General features: G+C 39.9%; 1 protein-coding gene across 1 annotated transcript in view; it reads left to right on the plus strand.

Annotated features, from left to right (window-relative positions):
• Positions 1-1,237: 1,237 nt before the first annotated feature.
• NMU (neuromedin U) overlaps positions 1,238-27,548 on the plus strand; it is a 38,163-nt gene continuing 11,852 nt past the window's right edge. The window contains exons 1-7 of the mRNA XM_029234706.1: positions 1,238-1,501; positions 1,878-2,022; positions 9,786-9,844; positions 19,705-19,752; positions 25,301-25,360; positions 26,756-26,779; positions 26,868-26,918. Coding sequence (XP_029090539.1) covers positions 1,238-1,501; positions 1,878-2,022; positions 9,786-9,844; positions 19,705-19,752; positions 25,301-25,360; positions 26,756-26,779; positions 26,868-26,918 — 651 coding nt within the window. The remainder of the gene's footprint in view (positions 1,502-1,877; positions 2,023-9,785; positions 9,845-19,704; positions 19,753-25,300; positions 25,361-26,755; positions 26,780-26,867; positions 26,919-27,548) is intronic.

A 27,548-nucleotide genomic window follows, 5' to 3' on the forward strand; every position in this document is an offset into this window, starting at 1 on the left:
AATGTGGTGTGGGCAAGCCTCAGCAGCCCTTTCTTCTTAACCGTCTTTAACAGACAACTGCTTTTCCCTAAAAGGTCTCAGACCAGGTAGGAATTTGGGGAACACCGCCACCATGAACCTGTGTTGCTCTAACACGCCCTGGGCGTTGGGCCAGGAGCTGAGGATGAGCAAGGGGACAGGACAGAGGTACTTGCACCGAGGTGGTGACTGGAGCGCTAAGACAGGAGGGAGAGGCAGAGAAGGCTTCCCGGGGAAGGTGCATAAGGGGTGTCCCAGGCAGAGCATCGCCACCGTCCAGCGTAAAAACCGGCATCCCAGCCTCTTCGGGCTGCCTGGCTTGCCATTTCCCTCCAGCTCCCATTCATTGCTTCCAAAGAAGGGAAGAGACTCGCCTCGTTTTAATTCCATTCTCCTCTATCCCAGAGACCCTAGGGCGGGGGCGACGAAAATGAGTGGTACTCTGAATCAGAAACTTGTGAAGGGGGCGCGGGAGCCGGCAGCGGGTTGGGAGTGACGCGAGGGAGGCCGGGGGCGGGGAGGTGACGCGCGCGGGGACCTCGCCGCCTCAGCCCACGTGTCCGCGAGATTTAAAAGTTGGCAGAGCGCGGGTGGGTCGGTCTGGCGGCCGAACTGGGCGAACAGCGCGCCAGGGACGCAGAGGCTCAGCCAGAGCATCGCTTGGAGCGCGGGCCGGTGCCATGCAGGGTCCCGGGATGCTGCGAGCCGCGAGCCGCCGCCCCGGGCCGCCCCCCGGTCAGGTGGCCGCTGCGTCCCCGCTCCTCCTGCTACTACTGCTGTCTTGTTGCGCGGACACCTGCGGAGGTAAGCCGACCCCGTGCCTCCCAGGGCACCCGCGCCACCGCCTGGTCCCGCGCCGCTCCTCCCCGCTGTGATCGCCGCGCTCTCTTCCCTCCCTTTCTTGCCTCTTCTCTTGGCTTCTGAGATTTGCCACCCCCTCGTGCCGCAGGGCTCTCCAGGTTCTCGCTCTTAATCACAGGAGCGGGTCGGCGCCCCAGGGCAGCCAGCGGCGCAGGTGCCAGTGTCCGGGCTCGAGCGCGGAACTGGGCCTGGCCTAAATCCCCAGGCCGGGCAGCCTGAGGTCGGTGGAAACTTGTACGGCTCCCTCGGGTAATGGGAGTTAAAACAGTGAAAATGAAAATGCTCTTCCTTTGACTGCAATCACTGGAGGGATTGACAGTGAAGCAAAACTAGAGTAGGTTTGATACTTCCCCTGCTGATGCGAGGTCAACTTGCAAAGTGCTCAACTTCCTTGGTGAGTGAGCTCCTGTCTGTTCAGATAATCCCGAGCAATAACATGCCCCGTTCTGGCCGGATAGATGGGGAAAGAGTCAGCTCTGTGCCTCATAGGTTTTCAGGGACCAGATCAGGAAAAGGAATAGAGACCTTCTTACAATGCGGAGTTGGAGAAGCAAATGTGCAAGCCGGGCTTTCAGTCAGTGCTACAGCTAAAGCCAGTGAAGGCAGTTGTGGTTTGATAACAGTAGGGACTTCCTGAGCTTTGCTTAGAGGAAAGGTGTGGGAAAAGCAAAAGCAAGGTCAGGAAGGGGGGTCTGAAGCTTGGGAGACAGTGTAGAGCAGATGCAACTTGTTCCAGTGGAGAGATCACTTCCCTGTTCCCTTAAGGTTACCTTTCCAGGTACCTTGAGGGGACCATCCCTCATCTCCCAGCTCTGAGCCAGGGCCCCTCCAGTGCCAGCCACTGACCTACTAAGATCATGAATTTTCTAGCTTCTCAGCAGGTCCTCTTAGTTTCCCTCTGCTCTCCTTCCTGTCAGTAGGATAAAGGAGGGCTGACTGTTTCATCATTGCTCAGAACGTTAGGGACTTGAAACCATAACTGTAGGGACCTTTCTTAGCACGTAGCCCAGCCTTCAGGTAGAGGTGGGGGAACTGAAACTATTATTCTTTTCCTAATTTTTTTTTTTTCTGTCATTGTTTTCCCCCTTTCCTTAAGGAACTGGAGATGTAGGGAGGTGGGAACACCTGTGCTTGAAAAGCAAGGTAATTTGGCTATGAAATCTAAGCAGTCAGAAGCTAGGAGACCTAAACCTTCTCCATCACATATTCAGCAGTGCTACAGCATGACTTATGCAAAGTAATATTAATCTTTTATTGGTAAAATTAGTTTGGTAATTTTTATTTACCTTATTGAGGAAGCAGATAATCATAGTTTAATTTTTTTCCTCTGTAAAGCACATGTACTTTCCATGATGTTACGTACCATATGCTTGCAGTGATTTTTGCATCAGTGGGAGGTAACTTCTTTTTGGTGGGGAGGCAGGGGAGTTTTCAGTCTTCTGGTGATTGAGCAGAAACTATAGAGAGCAGCAGCTGATTTCTTAAAAAGGCAAGTCTTGGCTTTTATTTTCAAAAGAGCGTATCTGGTGGTTGACCGATCATTTCATAAATATCCCCAATATTTCTCAAGCAAAGGGATGAGATACCTCTTTCCCTACACAGAGACCCCATAGACTACCCTTTTCTGTCTTCTTTCCCCTTCAGATCTGCTCTTGATACCAAAAACTTAATTTTATCTCTCTAAAAATGTGACGGGGAGGGAAGAGGGTGAATTTTTCCTAGTCTGATCTGCCCTAGTCCTGAGACCCTAAAGATAGCACTGGAGGGGAAGCATGACATACATAAGCAAAACTGGGAGATAATCTACCAAGATTAATCATTACACAACACGCAAGTGGATGTATTGAAAAACAACAAAGCAAATGCCACAATGCCAGAGGGAAAAAAAAGCACGTCAATAAGTGCAACGTCCTTGGCAAAAATGAGTTAGCAGAGCATAAAATAGCAATGGGAAGATAAAGGACCAGCCACAGATTCGGTGGCTGGAAATGGTTTACTATTCAGAGAACATTAAAATATAGAAGGACATTTCCTGAAAGAGGGGCACATTTGTATATCTGCAACAAACTGTCACTTCATGTGGCCCCTGACAATAAGTGATCAAGTGCCCAAGACTAAATTAAGAAGTGTCTTTTCCTACTCAGGCCCTTATTCATGGAATAATTCTTAAAATTAAATTTAAAATTTAATTAAAATTTTAATTAAAACTAAAATTCTTAAAATTCAGTAACAGTTTCTGACTTCCAAACACTACACTAGTTAAGTACTAGCAATGAGAAAAGAAAATTGATACCACTTTTAGAATAATCAAGTCTGTTTTTCTTTCTCTTACACATGGTATATTTACAGATCACAAGTTGTCTATCCATATTATTTGCATTAGTTAGATTGTACAGTATAAGACTAAAGATTTCACTTAACTTGAAACTGATTGATCAAAAACAGTGCAGTTTTTAGGCTGTAGATGACAGCGGCACCGTCCCTGACAATACTTGTGAAAGTATCTAGTACGGCTATTTGATGAGTATAAAGCCCACATCTGGGGTATCTTGAGAGGTAAATCACATCAACTTCAGTTAACAAATAGACAAAGGGGGAAATTTTTTCCCTTATGTTTGGATTCAGTCATAGGATGTTAATGGTTTTCTGTAAATTATAGATAAACATTTTGAAATTTTGGCTTCTCTAACCTTTTTACCCGGAGACTGTGTTTCGTGTAAGAGCCCCAAAGTACCCCCCTTTCGATTATATAAGTGCTTGGGACTAGGTTATACATAATGGCAATTTTGGTGTGGCCCATGCAAGCTTGGGGACATGGAAGGAGGCAAACTCTCCATGCTCTTGGTAAGGCAGTAGGGAGGGGAGCTTCCACTTTTACTGGAGGATGGGGGTTGGTCAGGAGAAGAAATAATAGGAAACTGTATTCTTTAAACAGGAATGACCTGTCAAACAGAGATTAACCATGGTATCTTGAGTGGAGAAATCAGAAGTACAGGCAGGTGAAGACTGAATCCAACACGTGGAATTCCTTGTGCATTTCCCTGCATCATACTTGACTCTGGTTCTCTTCAATCAAATACTGCTCTCTCCCTCCATTCCTCTTTCTTTTACCTTCCTATTTTTCAAAGCTGTGCACTCTTAGTAAAAACAGATGGGTAATGCATCCAAGCTGCAAGGAATGGGCCTATGGATTTTAGATTTTTTTTCATGACAACATTCATATACCCCTTTTGGAAATATTCAGACTTGTTAAAAAGGTTACACCTAAAATGTTTATTTGAGCTCCCTAGTTCTGTCAAATAAGAGGCATCCTCTGTTTCTTTCTACAATGCGGTGCTCACTCCCCCTGGCTATTCACAGTTATTCATGGACCAGCAGCATCAGTATCACCGGGAAGCTTGCTAGAAATGCAGACTCTTGGGCCTGTCCCCGAATGACTGAATCAGAAGCTCATTTAAGTAAGATCACCAGGTGTTTTGCATGAAAATTTGAGAAGCACAGCTTTATCCCCTCCTGAAAACAGAATCAGCTCAGAGTAATATCCACCAGACAACAGTGACTTTGGGATATACATTTGTGCTAGGGTGGGAAATATTTAATTGAGAAGTGTGTAAGTTCATTTGTCCACCTTGAATAGCTGTCCCATGAAAGGGGATTCAAACAGATCAACTCTCTACTATGGACTACATGACCCCTGTAAGTTACTTCTAATGCTGGGTACAGAAAATGTAGCGAAATACTATTACTATTATTAGAACATAGATTAAATACTAGCACAAATGTTTGTGCACTCAAGGCAAGACATCTGAAAAGTGGTAGAATTAGAAAAAAAAAATCTGTCAGGATTTGGAGTCTGGTTTGAAATCTGCTTCTGCCATGTATATATTTTGGTGACCTGAGACAAATTACTTAATCTTTCCTTCCTTCAATTTCCTCATCTTAAAATGGGAATAAGTAGAATAGCTAACTTAAAAGGTTGGTATGAAGGTTAAAGGACATGATACATTTTATTTTATTTTATTTTATTATTATTTTTACTTCTACAGACAATTTTATTGACCTAGATTGAACATTTTAGAAAAACATTTTCTAAATGTTTACTGTAATGTATAGTTAATTTTCCCAATGTTAGTTAACCCTGGATTTTACAACTAAGCCTATAATTTTGTTACCAAATGTAATAAAAAGCTCTTAAAACCCTTTAACAATCAGTGGTATAAGTTTCACATTCTCCTGAATGTATAAATTTGCTATAATTTACTTCTACTGATAACATTTGTATTGTTTCTAAGAGACCTTAACTCTTTATTTTCTGGAGCATATTATCATTAGTCACAAATAGTCTTTTTTTTTCTGGTGATAAGAATGAATAGCAGGAGCAGCATTTGTGAAACCAAATCTAATATGAAACTGACTCTTTCTTGTGAGTAAATTTGAATTTTGAAGCAGTAAAATGATAAGGTTTAATATAAAGCAAAATAAATTTTTTATGTTTATGATCTGCCAATTTCCCAGAAAAAGTTTTGTGGTGACTTTAGCTCTATTCCAGATACGTTAAAATCACCAATGGACAACACATCTTTTATTCAGGTGCCATCTGAAAGTTTTAAAAATTTGTTGACTTAATATCACTGAACTGTCCACTTTAAAATGGTTAAAATGATAAATTTTGTTTTGTATATTTTACCACAATTTTTAAAAAATGTGTTGTTTGACGATTTTTAGTTTTTATAAAGGTATTATATTAGCATAACAATGAAAAATTTAAAAGACCACCTCTAATCTCATTATCCTATCAAGCAATATTTACATTTTTATTTTCTCTTCCTGTTGTCTATAAACATAGTTCCACATAGCTTCAATATAATTTTCCATTCTTATCTTTTCATACTAAATTAAAATTTTATGATTCATAGTTATACTTTTTTTTTTTTTTTTTTTTTTTTGCGGTACATGGGCCTCCCACTGTTGTAGCCTCTCCCGTTGCGGAGCACAGGCTCCAGACACGCAGGCTCAGCGGCCATGGCTCACGGGCCCAGCCGCTCCGTGGCATGTGGGATCTTCCCGGACTGGGGCACGAACCCGTGTCCCCTGCATCGGCAGGCGGACTCTCAACCACTGCGCCACCAGGGAGCCCCAAAGTTATACTTTTTAACATTGTATTCACAAGGTTTCATTGAGTTGGTCAATTTTTTTTTTCAAGGTAACAGTAGTGTTTGTTTTATTTAATTGCACACATGTCTATAAACCTAATAAACAGGTTTTCTCTTTTTTTATACAGCAGGTTCTTATTAGTTATCAATTTTATACACATCAGTGTATACATGTCAATCCCAATCGCCCAATTCATCCCACCACCACCACCACACCCCCAGCTGCTTTGCCCGCTTGGTGTCCATACGTTTGTTCTCTACATCTGTGTCTCTATTTCTGCCTTGAAAACCAGTTCATCTGTACCATTTTCTATGTTCCACATATATGTGTTAATATACGATATTTGTTTTTCTCTTTCTGACTTACTTCACTCTGTATGACAGTCTCTAGATCCATCCACATCTCAACAAATGACCCAATTTCGTTCCTTTCTATGGCTGAGTAATATTCCATTGTATATATGTACCACCTCTTCTTTATCCATTCGTCTGTCGATGGGCATTTAGGTTGCTTCCATGACCTGGCTATTGTAAATAGTGCTGCAATGAACATTGGGGTGCATGTGTCTTTCTGAATTACAGTTTTCTCTGGGTATATGCCCAGTAGTGGGATTGCTGCGTCATATGGTAATTCTCTTTTTAGTTTTTTAAGGAACCTCCATACTGTTCTCCATAGTGGCTGTATCAGTTTACATTCCCACCAGCAGTGCAAGAGTGTTCCCTTTTCGCCACACCCTCTCCAGCATTTGTTGTTTGTAGATTTTCTGATGAAGCCCATTCTAACTGGTGTGAGGTGATACCTCATTGTAGTTTTGATTTGCATTTCTCTAATAATTAGTGATGTTGAGCAGCTTTTCATGTGCTTCTTGGCCATCTGTATGTCTTCTTTGGAGAAATGTCTATTTAGGTCTTCTGCCCATTTTTGGATTGGGTTGTTTGTTTTTTTCTTATTGAGCTGCATGAGCTGTTTATATATTTTGGAGATTAATCTTTTGCCCGTTGATTCCTTTGCAAATATTTTCTCCCATGCTTAGGGTTGTCTTTTCGCCTTGTTTATGGTTTCCTTTGCTGTGCAAAAGCTTTTAAGTTTCATTAGGTGCCATTTGTTTATTTTTGTTTTTATTTCCATTACTCTAGCAGGTAGATCAAAAAAGATCTTGCTGTGATGTATGTCAAAGAGTGTTCTGCCTATGTTTTCCTCTAAGAGTTTGATAGTGTCTGGCCTTACATTTAGGTCTTTAATCCATTTTTATTTCTGTGTATAGTGTTAGGGAGTGTTCTAATTTCATTCTTTTACATGTAGCTGTCCAGGTTTCCCAGCACCACTTATTGAAGAGACTGTCTTTTCTCCATTGTATGTTCTTGCCTCCTTTATCAAAGATAAGGTGACCATAGGTGCATGGGTTTATCTCTGGGCTTTCTAGCCTATTCCATTAATCTATATTTCTATTTTTGTGCCATTATCATACTGTCTTGATTACTGTAGCTCTGTAGTATAGTCTGAAGTCAGGGAGCCTGATTCCTCCAGCTCGTTTTTGTTTCTCAAGATTGCTTTGGCTATTCGGGGTCTTTTGTGTGTCCATACAAATTGTGAAATTTTTTGTTCTAGTTCTGTGAAAAATGCCAGTGGTAGTTTCATAGAGATTGCATTGAATCTGTAGATTGCTTTGGGTAGTAGAGTCACTTTCACAATGTTGATTCTTCCAATCCAAGAACATGGTATATCTCTCCATCTGCTGGTATCATCTTTAATTTCTTTCATCAGTGTCTTATAGTGTTCTGCATACAGGTCTTTTGTCTCCTTAGCCTAGGTATTTTATTCTTTTTGTTGCAGTGGTAAATAGGAGTGTTTCCTTAATTTCTCTTTCAGATTTCTCATCATTAGTGTATAGGAATGCAAGAGATTTCTGTGCCTTAATTTTGTATCCTGCTACTTTACCAAATTCATTGATTAGCTCTAGTAGTTTTCTGGTAGCATCTTTAGGATTCTCTATGTATAGTACCATGTCATCTGCAAACAGTGACAGCTTTACTTCTTTTCTGATTTGGATTCCTTTTCTTTCTTTTTCTTCTCTGATTGCTGTGGCTAAAACTTCCAAACCTATGTTGAATAACAGTGGTGAGAGTGGGCAACCTTGTCTTATTCCTGATCCTAGTGGAAATGGTTTTAGTTTTTCACCATTGAGAATGATGTTGGCTGTGGGTTTGTCATACATGGCCTTTATTATGTTGCAACTCAGTGATTTTTAAGTAGACTTAAGGAGTTGGGCAGTCATTTGCCTATTAATGTTTTCTTTTCTGTATTGATTTGAAAGAGTTCTATATTATAAGGATATTTACCATCACATTTTATTAAATATGTTTCATACATTTTGGAAGTTTTCATTTGTCTTTTAATTTAAATTAATTTGTGATTTATGGTAAGATAAGTTTGGATGAAGGTGATCAAAAGGTACAAACTTCCAGTTATAAGATGAGTAAGCACTAGGGTTGTAACATACAACATGATGACTGTAGTGAACACTGCTCTGTGGTATATTTGAAAGTTAAGACAGTGTATTCTGAGAGTTCTTATCACAAGGAAAAAAACGGTTTTTTTTTTTTGGTATCTGTATGAGGTGATGGATATTAACTAAATTTATTGTGATAATCATTTCACAATATCTGTAAGTCAAATCATTATGCTGTATACCTTAAACTTATTCAGTGCTGTATGTCAATTACATCTTCATAAAACTGGGAAGAAAAAAAGCAGAAGAAAAAAAGATCCTCACTCATCATAGTTAACGTGCTACAACATCATACCATTTGCATAAATTTTATCTGATTCTTCATCATCCAAATTTTGTTTCAGGATCACACTGGCAATACCCTGGAGGCATTGTCTTACTTGAAAAATGTTATTTCAGTTAGTTGAATATCATTCTTTACAAGATTTAAGTCAAACAAGGTCCAGCACTAAATCCAAACCAAAATATATGTGTCTGTAATAAATTTCTGCCCCTGCATTATTCATACATAGTGGCATAGACGAGTCTTCAAGCGTTCTGAATTAAGTACAATGGATTTCTCACTTTTTTATGTTCTGTCGTATAAGCCTTTTTGTACTTTTACTCCTCCTTAACAAATAAGGTGTTGTTTCATCTCCACCAAAAAAAAAAAAAAAAAAGTTGTGCAGCTATCACAATTTTCCATCACCCCCCAAATATCTGTTATGTCCATTTGCAGTCAATCCGCATTCCTACCATCAGCCCCAGGCAACCACTAGTCTTTCTGTCACTATAGGTTTGCCTTCTCTGGACATTCCATATGAATGGATTCATACAGTATTTGATCCTTTGCATCTGGCTTATTTGATTTAGCATGATATGTTTGAGATTCGTCTCTGTTGAAGCATATATCAGTAGTTCATTCCTTTTTATTGCCAACAATTTTCTATTGTGTGGATGTACTACATTTTGTTTATCTGTTTACCAGGTGATGGACATCTGCATTGTTTCTGCTCTGAGCTTATTATGAATAATGCTGCTATGTGCATTCATGTACAAGTTTTTGTGTAGACATATAAGAAATTCACTCTTGAGAGTAATGTCTTTGTAATGTTTTAAGGTTTATTTAATAATTATGTCTCTTTATACTAAGTCAGATGTTGAAATATCTAGTTGAAATAGGAGGGTAGTGATGTACAGTGAAAAATGAGAAATATCATCCAAAAGTAAATCAAAACTTTATCATCCAAAACTTTATTTTTAGGTGCTCCAATATTGCCTCAAGGATTACAGCTGGAACAAGAATTACAATTGTGGAATGAGGTAAAGAATTATCCTTACGCAAACTAGTGGAAACTTTACCCTTTTTAAAATTATCATGGTGAAGTGAAATAATGTAATTGAGCTTTGGGACAACTGTGATTTTACTGACATTCTGAATTCAGAATTATTCTCTTTATCAAGTGAAAGAAGGAAAGATGAAGAAGAAACCAAAAATACAGTAAGTGGTAAATTAAGGTGGCAGAAATATGTCCTAATAATAGAGTAATTATAATAAATACGAATGTGCTAAACTACACCCCTTAAAAGAGATTCTCAGGCTGGATTTTAAAAACAGATTTGGCAATATGATCTCTGTAAGAGTCACACTGAAAGCAGAAAAGAAAAAATGGCTAAGAATGGAAAATGACATACCAAGCAAATATAAACTGCAAGAAAATTGGAGTAGCAGTCTTAATATCTGATAAAATAGAATTTGAATGCACAAACCATTTTAACAGACAAAGCAGGATCTTATACGCTGATAAAAGAACAACAGAGCAAAAAAGTACAGCCATCATTAATATATATTAACAGAACAATCTCAAAATTTATTTAACAGTTGATAGAAATTCAGGGGAAAATAGATAAATGAACATTTGTAGTTGGATATTTTAATATTTCTTTCTCAAAACTGATAGTTAAAGCAAATAGCACACAAGTAGATATGTCAAAGACCCAACAGTACAATTAATAAATTTGAATTTTAACTATTAGAAATATTTTTAAAAACCTGTACTAAACAGTATGAACATTCTTTTTGAGAATAATTGGGGCATTTTAAAAAAACAGACCATGTCTTAGAAGACAAAGTTTTCATCACTTAGGTTCCATTTTAAATGTTTTGCAATCATAATGCAATAAAGTTAGAAACTATTAACAAAAGTATAACTTAAATATCCCATCTGTTAGGAAAATAAGTGGAATTTCGGTAAATAGCCGTAGACTGAAAAAGAATGACATTAAAAATATTATGAGTCAAAATTTGTATGCTACAACTAAAACAGTAACTAGAAAGAAATTTTAACTTCATATATATTTATCAGGAGAAAAGAAAGTTTAAAAACAAATATGCGTAGCATTCAACTGAAAAATGTGGGAGAAAAGAACAACAGAGAAAATTCAAAGAAACAGGAATGAAGTAAATAATAAAAATATGGGCAGAAATAAATATTAAAAAGAGAGAGGAGAGAAAAACTCAACAATATTAACAAAATCATATGTTTGTTCTTTCAAAATGTTAATAAGCACTGGCAGTACTGACTTAAAAAGGCAGAGGAGAAGATAAAGATAAAAAAAGACATACACTGAAAAAGGGTAGATCACCAAGAAAAAGAGAGATTTAAAAAATGTTTTATACGATATTTGCTTTTCTTCTTCTGACTTCCTTCACTCTGTATGACACTTTATAGGTCCATCCATGTCTCTACAAATGACCCAATTTCATTCCTTTTTATGGCTGAGCAGTATTCCATTGTATACATGTACCACATCTTCTTTATCCATCCATACCAAGGGGGAAAGTGGTGGTGTGGGAGGAATTGGGAGACTGGGATTGACACATATACATTATTGATACTATGTATAAAATAAACATCTGATGGGAACATACTGTAATAGCACAGGGAACTCTACCTAATGCGCTGTGGTAACCTAAATGGGAGGGAAGTTCAAAAGAGAGGGGATATCTGTATGTGTATGGCTGATTCATTTTGTTGTGCAGTGGAGGCTAACACAAGCAACCATATGGTTTACATACCACATGGTTGTAAAGCAACCATACTCCAATAAAAATTAATAAAAAATAAAAACAAAAAAAATTTTAAATGTTTTAAATAAGTATTATGGACAATTGACTGGCAAAGTTTGCACAACTCAGTAAATAACACTAAAAACTAGTGAATTGTGTCATGTTGGTCTGGAGTCATCATACTGGCCTAGACAAAAGTTATCAACTAAGGGATGGACAGTGGTGGGTCATGACTTGTAATTTAAAAAGTCCGTGGCTGCAAAGGCCCTATGGAAAGACCCCTTGTTATTTGTAGCTCTGAACCAGAGAGTTCCTATGTTCTGTGGTTCAGTTTGAAGGTCTGTATTCAAAACATGAACTTTAGGTCCAGTAACAAGGTAGTTAGAGTATAGATTTACTGCTTTACCTATCAATGACATCACCCTCTAAACTGATAAAGAAAAAAACAGATTGAGGAGAATCAGTGCCCCTCTAATCTGATGGGACTCCCATCCTGCGTTAGTCCCATAAACCCACAGATTTAGGGCATATCTCAGGGAGAGAAAAGAAGGGCACTGGGAAGCGGCAGCTGTTCTACTACCTTAAGGCATTCTCTGCTCTAACTAGTTGAGTTATAGCCTTCATCTGAGGCAAGCTAATTCTTGCTACCATCAGGGTTAAATTCTGACATTTATCCTGACCCACAAGCCTAATTTCTGTGTGTACATATATATTCTCTAGAAGGCTATTATATCAAGCTGTTATTTTCTTTCTAGATAAATGGGATAATAGCTTAAAAAAAAAAACTAGTGAATTGTACACTCTAAATGGGCGAATTGTACAGAATCTGAATTATATTTCAATAAGCTATTACCCCTGCCAAAGTATTATGGACAGTTATATGGTAATAATTTTGAAAACTTAGATGAAATGAATAAATTCCTAGAAAAATATCTGATGCCAAAAAGGTGCTATAGTAATACAATAAGCACTGAAGAAACAATTTCTTCTTTCCTTCTAATCATTGGCCAAAGGCCTCCAGTACTATGTTATACAAATAAATGTAACTAAAGCTTCTCCATAGGGTATAAATTTGCTCTAGAATTTTGTTATATAACCTTTACCTAGTTAAGGAACTTCTATTCTTCTCCTGTCTTCCTAAGAGTTTCGTTAAGCCTAAATAAAATGTGAACTTAATCAAATATTTTATCTGCACCAATATTGAGATAAGCAATATGCCTTTTCTCCTTTAATCTATAATCATGATGAATTACATTAATAAATTGCTCGCTCTTAAACTATTAGAGCTAAGATGAGAATTCAGAAGAGTTTTGGATATAATACCAATATACAAGAATCAATAACATTTCTTTTCACTAGGAAAAAGTAACATGAAAATATTACATCATTCACAATGGCAACAAAAACTATAAGTATCTAGGAATTAACCAAAAATACACAATGGCTTATGGAGAAAAAATTAAATTTTAATAAAGGAATTAGAAGATAATGTGAATATATGGAGAGACGTTCTTTGCTTTTGGAGGGAACAATTAATTTAATGTAATAAAAATATCAATTCTACCTAAATGAGTCAATGTAAACCCCATAAAATCAATGCAACCCAATCAGAATTCCACTTAACTTCTTTTTGGAAAGTTTATAAATTTAACCTAAAATTGATGTGGAAAAATAAAGGTCTACAAATGGCTAAGGAAATTTTAAATATAAAGAGCTAAGAGCCAGAACTTGCCCTACCAGATTTCAAGATATACTAAGAAATTGTACTAACAAAAAAGGTATGGTGAGGGCGTAAGAATAGATGAATGAACCAGTGGAACTGAGACTAGAGCTTGGAGAGTTTAGCAGACACTGTCAGTGTCCTGTCATATCCCTTTGTCATTCACCATTCTAGCACACTCCAAACTTACTGTTTCTAATTGCGAGCACCTGTGACTCTGTCTGTTTGGCCTATGCTCAGGACAGACCAGAAGTGCCTGGGACCAAATGCCCCCACCACAGGAATAGCCATCAGTTGGTGACCCAAGAGAGTTGGTGGATGAATACCTTAGCTGCCTCTCCCCTCAGGTGGGATAACTCTGAGATGTATTCTGCATTGTGTCTCAGAGTACCCCAGGCAGATTGATCCCAGTTACAATGGCGGTAACCTGCTTGATAACATACCCTTGACTGGATTCCTTCCCTTCCCTGTTTTACTTCTCCACCCTTCTACCAGTGCTTTTTGGGTTATCTTCCAAATGATCTACTCATATCCACATCCTTATCTCAAGGTCTGTTTCTGGGGGAACCCAACCTAAGACAACCTGAGACAAATGCATGTGCACATGAACTTAACTTATAGTAGAAGTAACACTAAAATTCAGAGGCAAAAGGACAGATTGTTCGGCAAATGAGGGTTGAGAAACTGGCTCACTGTATAGAGAAACATAAAATTAACACCCCATAAAAGGTGGGCTCCAGGTGGATTAAAGGTCTAAACATACAGGGTAAAATTATAGAGTTAATAGGAAATATCTTTTCTATTAGAAAAACATCTTTGTGAGCTAGGAGCAGGGAAAGGCTTCTTTCCACAAATTTTAATAAGTTTTTCCATAAAAAATTTCCATGAAAAACTTCCACCATAAATTATAAGGCCAAAAACTTCATGACTTGAATTACATTAAAAGTAAAGATTTCTGGGCTCCCCTGGTGGCGCAGTGGTTGAGAGTCCGCCTGCTGATGCAGGGGACGCAGGTTCGTGCCCCGGTCTGGGAGGATCCCACATGCTGCGGAGCGACTGGGCCCATGGGCCATGGCCGCTGAGCCTGCGCGTCTGGAGGCCTGTGCTCCGCAACGGGAGAGGCCGCAGCGGTGAGAGGCCCGCGTACAGCAAAAAAAAAGAAAAAAAGTAAAGATTTCTTTCAACAAAGGACTCCATTGAAAAAATGTCAGAGCCTTTGAAAGAAGATATTGACAGTGCCTAAAACTGATAAGGAATTAGTTTCTAGAATATCTAAGAAATTCTAGCTAATTGGATAAAGACAGGAATCCAAAGTAAAAATAGTCAAATTATAGAACAATTTATAAAGAGGAAACCTAAAGACCAACAAGCATCTAAAGAGATGCTCAAATCCATTAGTAACAATGACATGAAAATTAAGACAAAAATATTGTCACTTTCTATCCGTTAGACTGGCAAAAAATTGAAATCTAGAGAATGGCAAACGTTAGCAAGGATGTAGGGTGTAGGAATCCCCATGCATTGCTGATGAGAGTGTCAACTGGTGTAGCCATCTGGAAAGCCACCTAGATATCCCCATGGTCTAGCATGCCCTCTCCTGAGTATGTAGCCCAAACATATTCTCCTACAGAACCATATGTGCAGGACAGATACAAGGAGGTAATGGGAGGAGTGGAGGGAACCGGCCTCGCATCACTGGGGAGTAGGTAGGCAACATGTAGTGCATGCACATTATAAATACTCTATGGCAGTTAGGAGCAACACACTAGAGGTATCCAGGAGCAGGGAGAGGTCTTAAAGTATAGTGTTAAGCTAAGAAAAGTAAGGGCTTCCCTGGTGGTGCAGTGGTTGAGAGTCTGCCTGCTGATGCAGGGGACACGGGTTCGTGCCCCAGTCCGGGAAGATCCCACATGCCGCGGAGCGGCTGGGCCCGTGAGCCATGGCCGCTGAGCCTGCGCGGCCGGAGCCTGTGCTCCGTAACAGGAGAGGCCACAACAGTGAGAGGCCCGCGTACCGCAAAAAAAAAAAAAAAAGTAAGAAAATACCATATGTGCACAGCAAACAGCAGTACAGATTTTATAAGAACATAAACAGAGGATACACATCAAATACATTAGAAGAGCTGCTTATGGGAGGATGGTATAGGAGTATGAAATGGAAATATAAAAGGATAAAGAAAGTGAGTCCAGTGATGATAGAAAGCTATGAACTGAGGAGAATGCCCTTTATACCTAAGCCACCCCCCTAACAAAATACATAAGGGCAAAGATAAGACAGATGATAAGGGCCAAGTACTAAAGAGTCTTAAATAGCACAGAAATTTGTAAGACTATTTTAAGGGCCTCTGCCTTGGTATATCATAATACATGCTAGAAAAATATAAGCAAGATGAAGAATAATTTAAAAACAGATATTAATGTAGAGTACAGAAACATTTAGTTTGGCCTGAAATTATATTTCTGAGGAAAATCTTTGAAAAAAACTTTTAGATGATAATGCTGGGGAAAAAACTCAAATGGAGCTGTAAAAGCACTGTACGCTCTTTTATAGAAAAAGATACTTAAAGAAGATGCTAAGAGCATATAGTTAAGCTTTCTGCTGGAGGTTTTAAATATTACATGGCTATTCAGATGCTAGAAACACATACTTTTCAAAGCGTATACAGAGACCTAACCATTTTCAAACGGGTTCATCGATGGACTCCACAGAGTTCTCAAAAGCATTAGTGGCACTTAAAACCATTAGGGCCATAAGCTGAGTGAAGTGAACAAATGCTTACCCAAAGGGAGAGTGGGTGGGCAGTGCAGCCGTGCCTTTTAAAGAAAGGAGAACAAAAACTGAAAAGCTTTGCAGTTATCTCCTAATTTGATTAATTGGTGTTTTTTCTTATTCTGATGTTTTTATCCAAGCCATATTGATGCACTGATTAGTGAGCCCTGAAGTTCAAGGGTCCGCTGTCCTTGGACACGGCCACCTCATACAAATGAGCAGCCTGGGCTGGGGGTGGACAGCTTTCCCCTTGAGCATGTAAAGTCTTCAGATACCTAAATATCACCACAATTTCGAGAGGGACCACTTCCTCCTACCCTACTAGAGCAAATTAAATCGCATTTGGGGGTGATACATAAAGCATTAGTCACAATTTGAAGCTTAAAAGGGTATCTTTTTCGCTTTCCCTTCTCAATTGACTTCCCTTTTTATTTTTTTCCCCACAAACTCAATGCAATTTAATTAAAGAATATTTATTGAACACTTATTTGGGCACATTAGGTAGCCCCTTCCCTCAAGAAGTTTACCACTGTCTGGGTGTGTTTGTATCCATGATTCTGGGTTTATATGGCATGGAAGAGGGAGCAGGTGGATGGACACAAGGGACAAATAGAATAAAACAATTCTCCCAGTATTTGTGATATATAGAGAGGATAAGTTCTGTGAACATAAAAAGGAGACATAAACGTATGCTTTTCTATCATACCGTATACCTTTGTTATTCTCTAAATTACAGAATTATATATATTAGTTCATGTTCAACTTGGAAACCAGAGTAGCTTGAGAAATTATGACTAAAGGGTATGATCATCCCCCTTCAGTTTAGTGTGAGAATGGCAATTAAATTAAATTCAACAAACAATTCTGAAACTAGAAGGGGGCCCCTGAGATGTTATGCCATAAATAGGACTCAACCTAAATCATCCCAGACAGACAAGCATCAGTACCATTTTTTCCAGTCCCATTTTAAAAGGCCGCCAAAGAAATAAATGCCATAGATAACTCTAGACACCTAGCTTAGTGCTTAACTTCTCAGCACAGTTTTTTAATGATTAGTATAAATCTCATACTACAGTTTAAGATCTTTCAAGGTTTCTTTTAAGGATAAAAGCTGAGGACAGAGCACGGGAGCCTACCTGGCTCTTTGGTGGGGCTAATTGTGGACTCTGGGAGAGCTCACGCCAAGGAGTACTTCCCAAAACTTCTGCTGCCAGTGTCCTTGTCGCCACGGTGAGCCACAGCCGCCCCCCCCGCCTCTGCAGGAGACCCTCCAACACTAGCAGATGGAAGCTTTAGACAAAACCGATCAAACCTCACCTCTCTACTAGTGCACCCCATCTCAGCATCTTCGCTGAAAGATAGAATCACACACAGTGCCTGTAGCCCTCTAGAACTTCCAAATAATGAGGAAAGAATTGTCAGCATGCAGATTTAGACAGTCACAAAATTTGAAACAGTTACTAATGTTGTTGGATATTTAAAAGGCTCGGGGCTTCCCTGGTGGCGCAGTGGTTGAGAGTCCGCCTACCGATGCAGGGGACGCGGGTTCGTGCCCCAGTCCGGGAAGATCCCACATGCTGCGGAGCGCCTGGGCTCGTGAGCCATGGCCGCTGAGCCTGCGCGTCTGGAGGCCTGTGCTCCGCAACGGGAGAGGCCACAACCGTGAGAGGGCCGCGCACCGCAAAAACAAAAACAAACAAACAAAAAAAGGCTCGACATCTCCAGACCGTTATATCATAGTTGGCAGCCATCATCATACCGCATACAGTTATAATGGACAAGAATGGGCCAGCAGCACTGCCATCATCACAGCTTTTATTCGGATCTTGATGTTAAGAGTCAAGAAAGGGTGGAGACCAGACTGCACTATTGTTTTCTGTTCATGGGGTGGAACAGCTTTTGGAAATATTGGCTCATATGAATGGGGAGAGGATTTCAAGAAGGTTCTGCAGAAAAATGTTGTGGCTTATGTTAGTCTCCACAGTCCTGTAAGCGGTAACTCAAGTCTCTACCCTGTAGCTTCACCATCTCTTCAGCAACTGGTAGCTGAGAAAAATAATTTCAACTGTTCCAGAAGAGATGAGTGCTCAGAAGCAAATATCAGTTCTGTACAGATGCAAGATGATGCCGATTACTTCATCAACCATCTTGGAGTTCCCACCGTGAGGTTTACTTATGAGGACATCAAAGCATTAGAGGGTCCAAGTTTTCTCTCTGAAGGCTTTTTCCCTAAATGTGCAACAAAAATTGAAGAAACGGATCCTTTTTTCAACCTTCACGAGACCATTACCAAGGTCTGGTGTACCCCCAGCAGAGCTTTGTAATAACATTCAGCAGAAAGTGCTTCACAAATGTGTGTGCAGAACAGTGGAAACAAGGTCTTTGGCAAGGCCTCCTAAACATCTCATCAAAACTCCACAGAGGGACTTCCCTGGTGGCTCAGTGGTTAAGAATCCACCTGCCGATGTAGGGGCCACGGGTTCAATCCCTGGTCCAGGAAGATCCCACATGTCGCGGAGCAACTAAGCCCATGCGCCATAACTATGAAGCCTGCATTCTAGAGCCCACAAGCCACAACTACTGAAACCCATATGCATAGAGCCCATGCTCCACAAGAGAAGCCACCGCAATGAGAAGCCCACACACCGCAAGGAAGAGTAGACCCCATTCGCCACAACTAGAGAAAGCCAGCACACAGCAACAAAGACCCAACGCAGCCAAAAATAAATAAATAAAATTAATTAATTAAAAAAATAACTCCACAGAAAGAAGCCCTCAAGATAAATTAGGAGTGTGAGATTAACATATACACACTTCTGTATATAAAATAGATAATCAACAAGAACCTATTATACAGCACAGGGAACTCTACTCAGTCTTCTGTAATCACCTATATGGTAAAAGAACCTGCAAAAGAATGGATATATGTATATATATAACTGAACCACTTTGCTGTACACCTGAAACTAACATAATGTTGTAAATCCACTATATCCCAATATAAAATAAAAATTAAATGACTTGGCGAAAAAAAAAAAACAAAAAGCCAAGGACAGCTAGTTGGCAAGCATAGTTCAGTAAACCTTCACTGTAAAATAGAACTATTTTCTCATGCTGGCTTCTTGGTAGAGAACGGGAAGATGGCCCATGTTGTGTAAGACTTTTTACTTACACTCTTTGTCATTTAGCACACATGCTATTATCATGTTAATCTAGATGATGTGATTAGATTTATATGTAGATATGATTAGATTTAAAGAACCACATAGCAGGGTGCTCCTTAATTTTGAGCCATTCTTTAGTCACTACTCAGGTTTCTCAGGCCGAATAATACCATAAGTTTTTCCCTTCAATGTTTGAAGCATCTTTATGCTCTGATAATCCCTACTGACTGTTAATAGGGATGTATATCCCTGTGCCTGGGGGTGCATCTTGGGGAAATCCCAATTCCAGGACTTCCTTAGATAGTGTAAAAGGCTCCTGCCTCCCAAATCCAGAGTCCTGAACAGTCATGGAACTTTAATTAATGTTGCATAGGTAACTTGACTTCGTAAAATCTGCTTTCCATTTTTTGCTATCTTCTCTCTGTTTCCAAGATGTAACTGGCATTTTTGTTTTCTACAGATAGATGATGCTTGTTCGTCTTTCCTGTCCATGGATCCTCTGCCTCAGGTAATTCCAAATGGAGGTGTTTCATAGTGATGTAAGCATTTGTGTCATGCTGAAATACTCCATCTCTCCCTTTGGACCCATCATTATTTTATGGACTTACTAAAATGTCAACGTATTGGAAATTATTACATCATCTGCAGGTAATAATGAGTGCTCTGAGTTTATGGTGTAAAGTGCTAGGGCTTTTATCTCTAAGAAAAATAGATTTGCAGGGCTTCCCTGGTGGCGCAGTGGTTGAGAGTCCGCCTGCCGAGGCAGGGGACACGGGTTCGTGCCCCGGTCCGGGAAGATCCCACATGCCGCGGAGCGGCTGGGCCCGTGAGCCATGGCCGCTGAGCCTGCGCATCCAGAGCCTGTGCCCCACAATGGGAGAGGCCACAACAGTGAGAGGCCCGCGTACCGCAAAAAAAAAGAAAAATAGATTTGCAGATAATATACCCATATTTTTGAAATTAAAATGCTAATTTCAAAATCACATTCTGTGTTAGATTAAAAATAATGAATCCATTGCTCTCTTGGGGGACTAATATCCTGGCCCTTAATAGAGTTTGCAACCCATGGAGAGATGAACTTACAGAGTCAGACTTAGGAGATCAAAATATCATTGTAACTGAAAAGTCAATTTGTGAATGTGGCCTTAGATCTGCTGCTAAGTGTGTCTGCTAAAGCTACCCCCAGAATTAAACTGAGGTTAGACTGTGACTCAAGCGTCCTGCCAGAATCAGGTTTTCTGCCACGGGGCAGCAGTCAGGCAAGAACAACTGGCCAGGGAGCTGGCTCTCTAAGAGGAAAGGGCTCAACAGAGCGTGCCCGATTTCCTCCTGTCAATCATCTGTCAGGTAACTCACTCCTTTTCCCACGGGAAAGAGTTAAGAGGACTGGGGAGAGAGGAGTGGTGGTCTAGCTTCTGTACCTGGAAATGATACAGACCAGTGTGCTTGGCCTTCCCTAATCAGTAGAAGTTGACTAGAGGCCAGACAAGAACTTCAGGCAAAGCTTTACTGGGGCCCCTGCTGCAGCAGGGGGAGCTAGAATGAGTAACAGGTGCCCTTGCTCACTCTCCGAGGGGGGCGAGCTAGTTCCTTATATGGGGTGAGGGTAGGGGTGTGTCCAGCGGTCAGGCTGGAGGGCTGGCGTAAGTGTTTGGCCCACTCCTCTGGTGGTGTTGAGTGCAGGGAGCATGCTCTGTACCCTGCTTTTGCTCCCCACACCCTGTTTTTGGCCCCCAGCTCTTCAGAAGTGGCAGTAAGGTTTTTTGGTCTGTTTGTATCTTTTTGTTCATAATTTGCCCCAACTGTGCATACACTCAGTTATTTTTAGTCCCACATGGTTTCTTTGTATTTTGTTGGTCAAGGAGAGGTCTGTCCAGGTTCACGCCTTGCAGCACTGCAGCAAAGGGTCCCAGGTCCCAGCAGTCTCAGAAACACGAGCAGTGGGAAACAAGTGTGTCCTTCTTACACGTCTCTACTGGACGCTGCTCCCTCTGTCTGCAGCTCTGTCTCTGAGTGCAGGTGTAGCAGTGTTAGGCTTGGTGTCTTAACTTTCTTAATCAGCATCACTAAGTCTCCTGAACAGAGGAGAGGGCTCAGCAGAGGCTCTTGGCTCAACCCTCTCAACACAGTCAGCTGTGTGCCTGGGGCGAACCCCTACATGGTCTGGCCAAGGCGCGATGCCTGTCCTTCACGTAGTCCTTCCAGAATGTCATCCTGGCCAGTGTGGAGAAGCAGCCTTTCTCCTGCCTCGACCAGTTCCTCAGCCTGCAGAGGATCACTTGCAGCAAGTTAGAGGCACTAAGTGATAAAGCAAGACCAGAATCATAATAGACAACATTTATGAATGATATTTCAAATTGCTTGAGGAGCATTGACGGATATGTAACATGTGGTGGATATTAATCAGCACACAGGCTTTTGCATTACATTGGAAATTCAGGAACACCCTCAGAATCACTTTTATGTCTTCAAAATTAAAAGGATGAATTTTAAAGCACTCATCTAAACACCATCAAGGTAAACTAAGCTGTTATTGGATTTGGAGGCTGTACCTTTTGAGGAGAGCTTTGTAAATTTACTATGAAACCTTTTACACTAACTGATACCATTTTTTTAAAAATCGTTAATTTCGGGCTTCCCTGGTGGCACAGTGGTTGAGAGTCCGCCTGCCGATGCAGGGGACACGGGTTCGTGCCCCGGTCCGGGAAGATCCCACATGCCGCGGAGTGCCTGGGCCCGTGAGCCATGGCCGCTGAGCCTGTGCATCCGGAGCCTGTGCTCTGCAACGGGAGAGGCCACAACAGTGAGAGGCCCGTGTACCGTAAAAAAAAAAAAAAAAAAAAAATCGTTAATTTCCTGTTAACTATTATTATATTATGTATGCGATTATCTGAATAGTTCTTCAAAACATTTTTACCAAATAGAAAATAAAGGCTCTTTAAAAGGTCCACAAATGAAAAATAAAATATTAAAAATCTCATATGAGAAAAATCCTTAAAGAATAGTTGTAGCTCAGTGAATAATGGCTTCATGTAAAAAGTTGCTGGAGAAAATGCAATTTGTTTTGAAACTTTTTCTGTCAAACTTCAGTCTTGTTGCCAAGCCTCAGCTGGCTTAGAAGCTGTTTTCTAAGGAGACACTCATATAACTAAATTTATTCTTCTTTGAGTTAAGAGACACATGGTATCACTAGATTTTTTAAAAAATTATTTTGTATTTTTTCAGCATTTCTAGATGGGCCATAAGAGGAAGTTTCAGGGATTTATTTCTAGATTTTTCTGGGGTGAGCTGCATACCCAATCCTGAAGGGAAAAAGTGAGAAAAGATGTATCAGTGTTCACACTCTACTTTTTCTCTCATCCAACTCCCAACCATAGGCTTAACAGTCAATACCAGTGCAACACAGGGATACCTATAGATCAGACGACCTAGCTGTGTGTAGTATTGGGCAAGTGACAGTCTCTTAGAATCTCACTTGCTTTATATGTGAGAATAACAATTCCCATCCTGTATACGTCAAGCTGTGTTTTAAAGACAAAGTGTGGGTTATGTATATGAAAATGTTTGATAATTTATTGAAATACTACTTAAATATGAGCCATTTAATACTATTAATAAATATCCCAACAATTTGCATTGGGCAGGCAAACAAATAGAAGAGAACAAAGCAGGCCTTTGACATGCTAGGTGGGATGCTCAGAGACGCTGTTTCATGACTCCAACTGTATCCCTAAACTATAGCCAATCCTGTTAAACATGTGCTGTTGTTCAAAGGGTGAGGATCTTGCTGGCCCTGAGCAATCCTTTATGACACGTCTTCTGAATTAGCAGTAACCGCAGTTGTTAAATCAAGCTTTACAGGTCACACATTTTTCAGCGCTACTATTGTTAACTAATTGCTCTGTATGCGGCACTGTGCTGAGAGCTTTACCTACGCGTAATCCTTCCAAGAATTCTGCGTTGATGTTGTCATCCCCGATTTACGGCTGCAGGAACTGAAGTTTAGAGAGGTTAGGTAACCCGCCCAAGGTCACACAGCTAATAAAGAGGAGAAATGGAATTTGCACTGCTCTGGAGTTGCAGGCCGCTCAACTCCACAGCCCTACCCCACTCCCACACGGTTTCAGCTCCTCATTATTTCCCATATGTATTTATTAAGTAATCAAGCACTCCTGGTGCGACCATGCTGAATTCTGTGCAAGGTGGGTTTCGCCCCTGCTTGTCCAGTTGGGCTCCTTCTCACCACACCTAGCTGGCTGCAAACCACAAGAGCCCTGCCCTGCTTCTGTGCTCAGGTGCTTTGAAAAACCTGACCCTGGGGTATGCAGTCAGCAGCCTGGAAGGGTGGGAACTCATATTAGGTGCACCATACACGGCTTCTTCTCCAAACTCCCATTGTTTGCGAGCAATTGAAGGATTTTCAAATTAGCCAGTAATGAGTACTATTCAGCGAGGCTCACCACTTTGGCATGTAGATTCAGACTTAGCTGCAAGTTGGGAAGAATAATCCTTTTTTTGGCACTGCCTTAGTTACTCTCAGTCACAGAATTTCATAGAATTTTAGCAAATACTGAGAATTTTTTTTGGGGGGTGGGGTGGGGTGTGGGCCTCTCACTGTTGTGGACTCTCCCGTTGCGGAGCACAGGCTCCGGACGCGCAGGCTCAGCGGCCATGGCTCACGGGCCCAGCCGCTCCGCGGCATGTGGGATCTTCCCGGACCGGGGCATGAACCCGTGTCCCCTGCATCGGCAGGCGGACTCTCAACCACTGCGCCACCAAGGAAGCCCCCAATACTGAGAATTTTGTATCTGGACCCACAGTGGAAGCCTTAATCAGTGCATATAGACAATATGTAACTTTTTTTTTCCTCTTTGGAAGGAAGGTTTTACTTTTAGGAGCCAAGTTTTTATCATGAGAGAAATCAAGGGATTCCAACAGAGTGTCAGTGGGCCACAAGGATTCTATTTGGTGTAGTTGTGTTTCAGGGAGGGGGACCCCTTCCAGGGCCCAAGAGTGGGTTCTTGTCTAACACTCGTAAATGAATTGTCCGAGGAAACACATGTGCTGACAAAGCAAGAGACTTTATTGGGAAGGGGAGCCCGGGCGGAGAGCAGCTGGGTAAGAACCAGGAGAACTGTTCTGCCACATGGCTTGCAGTCTCGGGTTTTATGGTAATGGAGCTAGTTTCCGGGTTATCTCTGGCCAATCACTCCGACTCAGGGTCCTTCCTGGTGGCGCGCGCATCACTCAGCCAATATGGATTCCAGCGAGAAGGATACTGGGAGGTTGGTAGGACATATGTGTAACAGGGAAGAGCCAAATCTGACTACATGTTGGATCTGTTTGTTTTACTTTAACCTTTGCTTCCCATTGCTTTTGTTCAATAAAAGGATGTTGTCTCTACATAATGGCCTGCCTCGGGGAACCCTGCCCCTCTGCCTGAATGTTAAACCAAAGTGCCTTTGTTCAGGGAAACATCCAGACCCTGTCCACCTGTGGATGGCTGCAAGAAAGAAGAAATTAACACATCCCCTCCGTGAGGCTGGCCATTCCAGGGGTTATTGCAAAACGTATGGCCTTTTTACTTCCTAATCTCCTCCCCGTCTCTGTGCTATAAAAGAAACTGGCATCCAAACCCCGATACGATGGTTATTTTGAGACATTAGTCTGCCATCTTCTTGGTCTGCCAGCTTTCCAAATAAAGTTATATTCCTTGCCTCAACACCTCGTCTCCGATTTATTGGCCTGTTGTGCGGCAAGCGGAGCGAGCTTGGACTCAGTAACATGTGGACTGGAGTCTCTTCTCTCCTTTTGACCTTTCCTGAATTCTTCCGGTTGGTACTAGCTTGTTAGTTCCACATTCTTACCAGGACCTCCTGTTGTAAGATAACACATGCAAGTGGTTACTGTGATGCCTGGCCAGGGCGGGCAGTTTCGGTCAGTGGTTCTCCTAACTGTTGGAATGTCCTTGTGATCCTAACATTTTATGGTTATCTCTTCTATGCAAATGATGATAACGCAGAAGCATGGCCTATATATCTTCCCATTTCCATTAGGCATCCAATGCATTGGAGGAGCTTTGCTTCATAATTATGGGGACTCTACCAAAGCCCCAGGTAAGGTTCAAATAGTGTTTAATTTGTAGGTAAAAAAAATTGCTCAGTGGTATCTTGGAATTCCTCCTGGAAGAAAATATACCCAATTTAGGAAGCATGCCAAGAGGAGCTAGAAGAGCATAAATTGACTTTGGATAAGAAACAAATACTTCAGTTTCTTTGATGCCTGAGAATTTAGGGTTATATTAATGGAGTTTGCAATCATCTAATTGGAAAATGGTATGTCCCCTTCAAGTATAAGATGTGTTCTAGTTCTGATGAGGGAAATTTGAGGTCATTTTGGCTCTTTCTCTCTTCTTGAATCATACTACATTTGGAGAACAGATGCATTTTTCTAAGCCCAGAGGTTAGGACAGTGTACTTTGTCAGAGAGGACATTAAGAATGCAAAAAAAGCAAACTATATTGTCAATGTCGGTTTGAAAATTATATTCTTACTGTGATGTCTCGGTTTTTATTAAAATTATTATTTGATTCTTGTGTGAGAACTTTTTGTCCCAAAGTGAGGCAATGGGAACTTGAAAAGTGGCATGAGGTACCATACCTCAGTTATGTTCTGTATCTTATAGGTAAAGTAATTTTAAAATTACCTTATTAAGGATAAGAGCCTTAGGTTTAGAATGTATTTTTCATTAGCAGTTTAACCTATGATCACAGGTTTGGTCTGCCTTCCATGACTTTCACATATGGTAATTCAAAGAAAACTTGATATTTTGAAAGCATAAATGTTTTCTTAAACTAAATAAGTGTTTACAACTGTATTTTTTCCCAATGTTTTTAATAGTGACATTTTCCAAAACACTTGAGTTTTTTCCTAATTAAGAGAAAATAAATGGCAATGGTGTTTATCCATGAGTTTCTATTTATTTTAAAAGCAAATGAGAAAAAAAAAGAACAACAAAAAAGGAATGATATGTCTTGTCCTTAAAGACAGATTTTTGTAGGGAGAGAGGACTATAAAGAAGTTTATGGAAGAAAGCAAAAATAACTGATAATCTTGTTCTTTTATAACAACTACAAATATTTTGATGTGATTCCTTCTAGTCTTTTTCCCTGAATTTTCTATCGTGTGATCATATCAGTATTTCCTATTCCACCACTACTGAACATTTAGGATGTTTCTAGATTTTCACTCTTATGAATAATGCTGTACTGAAGATCTTTGTTCATACTTTTATTTATAGCTTTTGATTAATTGCCCATTTATTTTTAGGGTAATATATGCTTAACCAATTACAGTCTTATGTTTTATGTATAGCATATGTGTCATATATTTTAAAAATTATATAATGTAATCTTATAATAAATTATAAATTTTAAACTATACATTTATATTATACATATTATGATTTTCTAATATAATATAATGACATTTCTATATCTCTCTTTCCAATAGGAAACAGATGATAATACCAAAAGGGTAAGGTGATTTCCATAAATATATACATTAAAAAATAATCAAGGAAACCACTAATTATCTATAGTAAAGCTCACTATTTTTTTAACAGTTCTTATTTCATTATTCGAAGACACAAAAGTTGGCCAATTCAAATGCTGTGGTAAGTTGTAGAATTACTTCTTATTAGTAATCACTAGTATTTTTTTAAACCTGTTTTTGCAGTTTATCTTAATAGAGTAGATCAAAATTCATGTTTTTTTCTTTAAAAGTTGGCATGTGGGTGAACAAATGGAATTCAATATTTATTATACATTTATTTTATATCTCAATAACTACAAGTATATTAAATTCATTCAATTATTCATTCAACAATTATTTACTGGGTATCTACTATGTGCCAAGCACAAGTCTAGGTACTAGAAATATAGCAGTAAATGTCATGCAACTTACATTTTAGAGGAAAGAAAAGCAAATGATTAAATAAAACATATTGTTTTAGATGGTGATTAGTGCAAGGGAAAAACAGACTTATGCAAAGTCATTTTAAGAATTATTTTAAAAGATGATTGTCAAAAGTGTATTTAAATATAACTAGAAATACCACATGTATTCCTAAGAGCTCCTTATTTGTAACTAGGCACTTAATTTGAGAATTTACTCTCTAAGATTAGCCAGATACCAATAACTTGAATTCATTTTACTTCTAAATTGTGTGGTTTTAGTGGTAGTTTTTCTTTTTGTATGCATGGATTTTTAAAATGCTAACCAATCTACTTTGGTGTTTCAATCT

This window comes from Monodon monoceros, unplaced genomic scaffold (genome assembly GCF_005190385.1).
Source record: "Monodon monoceros isolate NGI ecotype Baffin Bay Population unplaced genomic scaffold, NGI_Narwhal_1 Super_Scaffold_20, whole genome shotgun sequence".
Lineage (NCBI taxonomy): Eukaryota > Metazoa > Chordata > Mammalia > Artiodactyla > Monodontidae > Monodon > Monodon monoceros.